The sequence below is a fragment of the Asparagus officinalis genome, chromosome 8, assembly GCF_001876935.1.
Source record: "Asparagus officinalis chromosome 8, Aspof.V1, whole genome shotgun sequence".
NCBI classification, from domain to species: domain Eukaryota; kingdom Viridiplantae; phylum Streptophyta; class Magnoliopsida; order Asparagales; family Asparagaceae; genus Asparagus; species Asparagus officinalis.
In genome coordinates this window covers 66,709,117-66,718,009 of record NC_033801.1, presented here as the reverse complement: position 1 = coordinate 66,718,009, position 8,893 = coordinate 66,709,117, and the positions used below count along the sequence as shown (strand labels likewise).

General features: G+C 40.9%; 1 protein-coding gene across 1 annotated transcript; it reads left to right on the top strand.

Annotated features, from left to right (window-relative positions):
• On the top strand, positions 5,908-8,641 carry LOC109821327. The gene is made up of 7 exons (XM_020387517.1): positions 5,908-6,009; positions 6,106-6,315; positions 6,388-6,492; positions 6,575-6,673; positions 6,763-6,974; positions 8,183-8,312; positions 8,579-8,641. The coding sequence occupies exons 1-7, from the start codon at positions 5,980-5,982 to the stop codon at positions 8,639-8,641; spliced, it is 849 nt and encodes a 282-aa protein (XP_020243106.1). The 5' UTR covers positions 5,908-5,979.

Below are 8,893 nucleotides of genomic sequence, written 5' to 3'. Positions count from 1 at the left end.
GGGCCGACCAACTGCCGCCGGCCGCCGGCGTCGGCCGACGTGAGAGAGGGAGAGAGAGGGAGAGATTGAGGGGGGTGTTCGGTTAGGGATGGAGTTAGGGTTTTGATGAAATTAGTTTACTTGTAATTTAATTTTGATGAAATTATGAAATTATGTTTACTTGTAATAAAAATGTTAATTTTGATGAAATTAGTTTACTTGTAATAAAAATGTTAATTTTGATGAAATTATGATATAAAAAAAGTTAAATTTAATTAGGCGAGGGTTAGGGTTAGGGTTAGGGTTAGGGTTAGGGTTAGGGTTAGGGTTAGGTGAGGGTGGGGGTGAGTGTTAGGGTTAGGTGATCGAGGGTGGGGTGAGGGTGAGGGGTGAAGGTGAGGGTGAGGGTTAGGGTTAGGGTTAGGCGAGGGTTAGGGTTAGGGTTTGGGTTAGGGTTTGGGTTAGGGTTAGGGTTAGGGTTAGGGTTAACTGTGAATGATCCCTTGTACTATCGCAAGTTGCAGACAAACCAATGTACTTCTATTTGGCGGCGCTTACTCGTTGTTCTCCGTGTACTATAGTGTACTCGGAGAACGAATTGGGATCCTCTCCTAATGAATCCTCTTCTAATACCTACTAATAAGAAGATCTTGGCCTTTGATTTATCAATCAAAGGCCAATATCTAGGCCTTATCTCCCGCCTACTTTTGTGCATGAGGAGATCTTGGCCTTTGATTGATAAATCAAAGGCCAAGATCTCATTAGGAGATATTAGGAACCCTCTCATTAGGAGAGGATCCGGATCCGATTAAGTACAGCGGGTAGGTGCTGCCGAAATTTTGACGAAATAAAAGTACACTTGAACACACGTAAATACATATACACGCTACGTTTACATACCTAATGGGATAGAAGCCTTCCTCTGACAGCCGATCACACACACTTGTCCTATAACTTAAAATGATATATGTAGGGATATGCTCACTTCCATTAATTTTTAAATTCTAGATGCGGACAATTCCTGACAAATCGTTCATGGGCATACCACGTGATCGAAGGCATCTAGACACTCGATACAAGGATGGGATAGAAGCTTTCTTAGCCTACTCTGACACCAACCCTCTACGGTCACTCAGCGGGTTGATTTTTTGTCCTTGTAAGAATTGTAGGAATGATAAAATGCTCACTAGGAGTGACGTAAGTTTCCATCTGTCAATCAATGGATTTGATAGCTCTTATGTATTTTGGAGTCATCACGGTGAAGGTGTTCCGGTGATGCAATTAGAGGAAGAGTTTACTGATGTCGACAATCCGACAATTGACACAACTGATATGTTGGAAGATATTCTTACCGTGCCGTCTTCGAGTGATGTTAACACTACTGATATGTTTCAAGATGTAGCCCGATTGATGAGACTTGTTGAAGAAAACGAGTCACCGTTATACGAGGGTTGCACCGAGTTCACAAGGCTTTCTTTTATGCTGAGGCTTCTTCATATCCAAACACTCAGTGGGATGGCTGTTACACATTTCGAGATGTTATTAGACTTGCTCAGGAAAGTCATTCCAGGCGGCGAGAAGAGCATCCCCACAACTTATTATGAAGCTCACAAGATTGTTGATACCCTGGGTCTTGATTACAAAAAGATAGACGCCTGTCCTAATGACTGCATCTTGTACAATAAGGGTAATGAAGGTCTAGAGGAATGTCCGACGTGTCATGTATCACGCTGGAAAAAACATACGGGCACATCTGAAGGCATATCATCCAATAAACAGAGCAGAATCCCTGTGAAGGTTCTCCGATATTTTCCAATTATTCCTAGGCTGCAGAGGTTTTATATGTCTGCCGAGCTGGCTGAGAATATGCGATGGCATTCGACCGATCGTAAAGAGGACGGGAAATTGAGACATCCTGCTGATGGTGAGGCATGGAAGCACATCGATCGTATATACCCTGACTTTGGTAAGGAGTCTCGGAATATTAGGCTGGGGCTTGCTAGCGACGGATTTAATCCGTTTGGAGTAATGAGCTCTGCTTGGTCTACCTGGCCAGTGTTGCTGACACCGTACAACATGCCCCCGTCGATGTGCATGAAGCAACCGTACATGATACTGTCACTTTTGATCCCTGGAAGATATTCTCCTGGAAATGACATCGATGTTTTCCTCCAACCATTAATTGACGACCTGAAGCTTCTCTGGGAAAAAGGTGTCAGCACTTATGATGCTTATGGTAAGGAGTCTTTCTGTATGCGGGCAATGGTCATGTGGACAATTAATGACTTCCCGGCATACGCTAACCTGTCTGGATGGTCGACGAAGGGTCAGATTGCTTGTCCGGTTTGCATGTCAGATTATGAGGGAAAGTTCCTGAAATACAGCCGCAAGTTCTGTTATTGGCAACACAGAAGATGGTTACCTACAGGGCACAAGTTCAGAAAGTTAGTAGGAAAGTTCGACGGCAATCCAGAAAACAGACCGGCACCACCAAGGCTGACCGGGGAAGAAATATTTGAGCTTCTACATCCTCTACCTAAAAAAATATTTGGAAAGAAAAGATTCAACAAAGAAAATCCATTTGGGGTTAGGAGAAAAATATTGAAGCAAAATTGGAAGGGAAGGGGAAAGGGTAAGCAAACAAGGATGAGAAATAAACCTCGCACTGTCCAATCGCATGTGCGTGTCTCTAAGGGTACTGAACTTCCGCATGGATGGTCAAAATTCAGCATATTTTATCAATTGCCATATTGGAGAAGTTTAAAAATACGTCACAACTTGGATGTCATGCACATCGAGAAGAACATATGCGAGAATCTCTTGAACACTTTGTTGCAGGACGGGAAAAAAATCAAAAGATGACTTAAGGGCACGTCGAGACCTAGCAGAATTGAACATCCGTCCCGAACTGCAAGCTATAGATAAGGGTGACGGAAAGTTTGTACTCCCAGCCTCCCGTGTCACACTGTCGAAGGATGAGATCCATAATATGTGTTTATTTCTAAAGTCCGTGAAGACACCGGATGGTTATGCTTCAAACATTTCAGCAAATGTGCATATTGAGGACAGGAAAATTTTGGGACTCAAGACACATGACCATCATATTCTATTGCATCAACTTCTCCCGGTTGCGTTGCGACATGCTGAGAAGGAACTCGCGATGGTGGTAATAGAATATTGCGGTTTCTTCAAGCAGTTGTGCTCCAAGGTGATTGATGTCAGGGAGTTTGAAGAATTAGAGGGACGTGTAGCCAATACACTGTGTAAAATGGAAATTCTATTTCCACCCTCGTTCTTTACGGTCATGGTGCATCTCACAATACATTTAGCATATGAAGCCCGCATCGCAGGACCAGTTCAATATCGCTGGATGTACCCTGTGGAGAGGTATTTATTATTATAATGCTCAATTAATATTTGTTAAATTACGTATATCAGTTTTATTTTGTCACAAATCATGAAACTATATGCTTGTAGGTATTTGGGTTTCATGAAACATTTGATGCATAATCGTGCACGTCCTGAAGGATCGATAGCAGAGAACTATATAAGTAATGAGAGTTTGAATTTCATCTCTCGTTACTTGCGGGGTGTGGAGACAAGGCTCAACCGTCCCCAACGAATAATTGACGGAACATTCTATAATGATCGTGGGGAGGACACTAGATTCCCCAGAATGGAGCTAGATCAAGCCCACACATATATCTTGAGCAATGATACTACATTTAACATATACGCGACGTAAGTATTTAACTGTTTGAATCAGATCATATCACATCACAATAACTATCTCTATTTAACTGTTGTAAATGATTTTATTCTAGGCTTCACATCCGATATGTCCAGACTATTCTTAAATGCAGAACAAAAAACAAAAGAGTTATGGACACACACTCTAGACAATTCCCTGCATGGCTGAAGGGTGAAGTAAGATTTATTTACATTTCTGATTCGTATATCAAATATGTGCCTGCCAACAGATATTTAAACTATTTGTTTCTTTTCTTAAAGGTTGACCGACGTATTACGAATGGGGTTAACCTGCCTGAGAAAATATGTTTATATGCCAGAGGTCCTTCTAACGTGGTTAAGCGTTATGGAGGCTACTGTATCAACGGCTTTAGGTTTAACACCATCGGTTTCGAAGAGAGACGACAAACGCAAAATAGCGGTGTGTTCTGCTCCTTCTCGCAACTGTCATACGCTAGTTCAAAAGATCTAAATCCGATACAAGGTGAAATCTATTGCTACGGTCAGGTAGAAGACATTGTGGAGATTTTCTATGGGATTAATAATGAAGTCAGACATGTGATGTTTAAGGTTCGTTGGAGTGAGCTGAAAAAGGCGAAGGATGACTACGGTTACACACTCGTTAATCTTAACAAGGAAATATATCAGACTGAAAAGTACATGTTAGCTGCTCACGCAAAACAGTGCTTTTATGTCAAAGATATAATGAAAAATGACGAATGGGTTGTCCTTAAGAATCCGCCTAGATCCTACATTCATGAAGCCGTGTCTGACGAAGATCATGAAGATGTTATCTTGGCCGACGAAACAGTTGCTGAGTTTTCATTGACACAAAATAATCTGGTGGATGAAATTGCACTGGCGCGCCCTGATGTACCTGCGATTATATGTGAGCCAAGGCGTAAAATCAAAAAACGAGTCCACGGTAGAGTCGATAAAACTATAAGGACAGTCCTTTTGTCTGCACGCACACGGTCGCAGGCTAACCGCACACGGTCGCAGAGTAGAGCCTCAACATCATCATAATAATATAATGCTTGGTTATGATTTAAAAAGAACATTCATGTATCTGTTTGACTGGTTAACATGTATCAGTTTGTGTTATGTATTATAGTATTGCCTTTATATTATCTGTTTGACTGGTTATCATGTATCAGTTTTTGTCATGTATTATAGTATTGCCTTTATATTATCTGTTTGACTGGTTATCATGTATCAGTTTGTGTCATGTATTATAGTATTGCCTTTATATTATCTGTTTGACTGGTTATCATGTATCAGTTTGTGTCATGTATTATAGTATTGCCTTTATATTATCTGTTTGACTGGTTATCATGTATCAGTTTGTGTCATGTATTATAGTATTGCCTTTATATTATCTGTTTGACTGGTTATCATGTATCAGTTTTTGTCATGTATTATAGTTTTGTTGGGTACTCATTATGTTTTCAAAGTATAGATGACAAAAGGATTACGTAAGAGAGCGCTTGAGAGACTTATTGGTAGACATTCTGGAGGCGACGCACATGGCTCTACGTCAGGTATTTTTATTTATTTATTATATCTGTACATTTCTATAAACTATTAATACGAGCCTAACATTATTTTTTCACATTTCCTACGCAGGCCGCATCGCTGCTACACATGACGGGCCGCCACAGGACACAGGACGAGGAGATGCTCCACCTGATGCGGAGACACTCGTTGATCCTGCCCAGCATGCAGAGATGCCGCCGTCGCCTCCTCAGGCTGCAGATGTATTGGAGGAGCGCCGATATGAGCCATATAGCACAGCTGTAGAAGCTGCGCCACTACCGCCGGATTCTATTCCGGATCAGCGAGCCCACGACCCGGCCAAGGTGAAGGAGGATTGGGATGCTTATCATGATTTGCGACTTATCGCACAGCAGAGGTATGAACAAGCAAGGCGTAGATGCCTCGAATTGAAAGGTGTGTATAGATTTTTATAGTTTATCTGTTAATATTTTAATTTGTATTATCGATATTGATTGATTTATATTTCGCCTGAATTTCATTTTTTCGTAGGTACCGAGCGACCTACTAGGCGCGGCCGCAGTGGTACCAAGACACAGAACCTCATCCCAGATATTCATCGGAGGGCCGTGATCCGATGGGAGAACGGCGTGCCTGTCGGGCCATTTGCTAACTCATTCAACAATTTCCTCGCCGCTTTAGCCAGGAGACATGATTTCTTCAACATATATTTGACGTGGAAGTCGCAGCGGATTGATGCGCTGGTGGCTTGTTGGCGATATATATGTGTGAGTCATTTATTTTAATTCTCATAATTATTAGTCATTTTATTATTTTGTTTAACACACTGATTTGTATCTCTTTTTTCATTGTATGCTGAAGCGATTTTTCTTTCTTGACGATTACGCTTGTGCCTGGACTTACTGCTTCACGCAAATCAATCTATCGTTCAAGAGGTGGCGGTCAGAGCTGAAGAAAAAATATTTTACTCAAAGAACAGAAGATTGGGAGCGTTACTGGCATCTTGACGAGCGCGCCGATGGAGTTGATTTTTTTGCACTTTGCGATTATTGGGACACGGCCGAAGCTCAGGTATTATTGAAGTATATATCTTCGTTTATTGTTTGAAATTCTATATTATATCTGTTTAACATTCTTTTGCAGGAACAAGCTGAAATAGCAAGGAGGAACCGCAATGCGCCCCGCAGTTACGAGCATCACGGGGGCTCCAGGTCCTTCAGCCAGCATTATCATCAATTGGCGCTTGAGGTATATAATATATTAGCTCTTAGGTTATCAATTTGAGTATAATTTATGTGTTATGAGTTAATGATATATGTGAATAAAATAGGGAAGGGGAGAACTCGGGCATTTTGCAGATCGTATTCTGACTGGTTGGAGTCCAAATTACGCCGATGAAGTGAAGAAAGCGCAGAACCGGGATCTGGCTGTAAGTAGCAGTTAATTTGTATATTTAATTTTTATAACAATGCATTTTAAATGTGTTAGAATTGACCGGGTTGTTTTGGTATATCGCAGGAGAAATTACATGCTAAGGTGCAGGAGCAATTATCACAGACTCAGGTCGATTCTAACACTCCGACCCGATTAAGTAGAGAGGAGGAGGATAGCATCATCGAGACCGTCATTGGACCGAGTAGGAAGAACAGATACAGGTGGAGAGGATCCGAGCATCGGCCGTACGAGTCCAGTAGCACCTACGAGTCTGCAGCTCCACCAGGAAAGAACATGTAGCCGAAAAGATGTTTTGAGTTTTGATTTAGTCGGTTAAATTTGGATTATAGTTGGAACAACATGGCACTTCAACTTCTTCTGACCAAATACACCATACTTGGTATTCCAATTGAAATCATTTGGTTCTCCACAAGACTTGCTAAAGTTCGGTTAATATGTTTTGATTGAAAAGTGTAACCCTGTGGTTTTCTTATATACCTCTTGGTACTAAGCTATTCTCATGCAAACATCCTTTGTGTTATGCTCTTTCTTTTATGAGAAATTAATCTTGGACCCAAAATCATGGGATCAATTACGGGGACAAGTAATGTGTCTCTGCGGTAAATCATTGGTGTATGTTGGAATCCCAAGAAAGTGATACATATCACCTTGTCCCTGTACTTGGTCCATGAAATTTGCGTGCAAAAATTACTCTTCTTTTATCATATAATAACATACGGGCATTTCCTTGATACTTCAGATCGGGAGGCCAGTGGTATTTTCCCTGGCAGCCGAAGGCGAAGCTGGCGTTAGAAAAGTGCTTCAGATGCTCCGAGACGAGTTTGAACTCACAATGGCGCTCAGTGGATGCACTTCACTCAAAGAAATCACCCGAAACCACATTGTGACCCCCGCGGAGCAGAATCGCATTACTCCTAGGTTATAAATCTCACCCTCAAAACTCGGCGGTCTATTTGTGAAGGAGGGAATGTTTCGACCAGTTTCTAAGAGTTTATATATGGCTTTGAACTATTGAGTTATTGTGACAGTGATGAATAATATTTTTCATATGTTGCTACTGATAGTGCGTCCTGTATATATATATATATATATATATATATTTCTTTTTTTAATTAAATGAATTAAATATAAAATTCTTACTTAGTTACGAGTATGCCATGTGACTAAATGATATCACACAAACTGTTACACACAAACTATATCTCTCTCCGAAACACAACTAAAATTATATACTTAATGTTTTTATGTGATGTTGGTGTTGATGGTGCGTGCGTGCGTAGCGATGGTTGTATTGGCTAGTGAGTTGGTTAGTTGGTTGTTATTTTATTTTGTTGTGGGGCGTTCGTGCGTAGGGTCGTTGGTTATGTTGTTGGTTGGTGGGTGTTTTCGTCGTGGTGGTGGTGGTGGTGGTGATGATGATGGAGGGGGAGGGGGTGGGGGGTAGGAGTTTGGTTGGTTCGTGGGTGGGGGATTGTTATTGTAGTGGTGGTGGTGTTGTTATTGTTGTGTTGTGGTGTTGCATGTGTTGTATTGTCGTGATCGTTATGTGCGTGCTTGATGTTGGGTTTGGTCGTGGTGGGGGAGGGGGAAGTGTGGGGATTGGGTTGAGCTGGGTACTCGTGCGTGCGTGTGTGCGTGTCGGTGGAGATAGGTACGGGTGCGTGCGTTGTTAAAAACATGTGCGTGCTTGCGTATAATACATAAATATATGCCATGATACTCTCTCTGAATCATATAACATGTAAGAATATGCCATGATACTCTATTATTGCTATACTTGCATGTTATGCCTTGTTGTTTTACAATTTGTTACTTTACTGTAAAATTCAGTTTTTGATGATGTACGTATTGCTCTATAACGTTTTATTTATTTTTTTAGGCTGGGACTTCTCGACAAGGTGGAGTTGGTGATGAGGATGAGGATGATGATGATCGGGACTGAGTTTATTTGTTTTAACATTAAAAACAATGGGTGTGCTGTATAAACATTTCTAATGTTGGGATATTCATTATGTTTTTAGTGAAATAATTGTTATATATGCGTGAAATATGTGTTATATGTGCTTGTGTTGTGTAAATTTATTGTACAGGTTATTGTTGTGAAATATATTGTACAGGAATTTCTTATTTTCAAAAAATTTTAAAAAAAATTCAGATTATTTTTAGCGACGGATATTCCGTCGCTAAAAGCTCT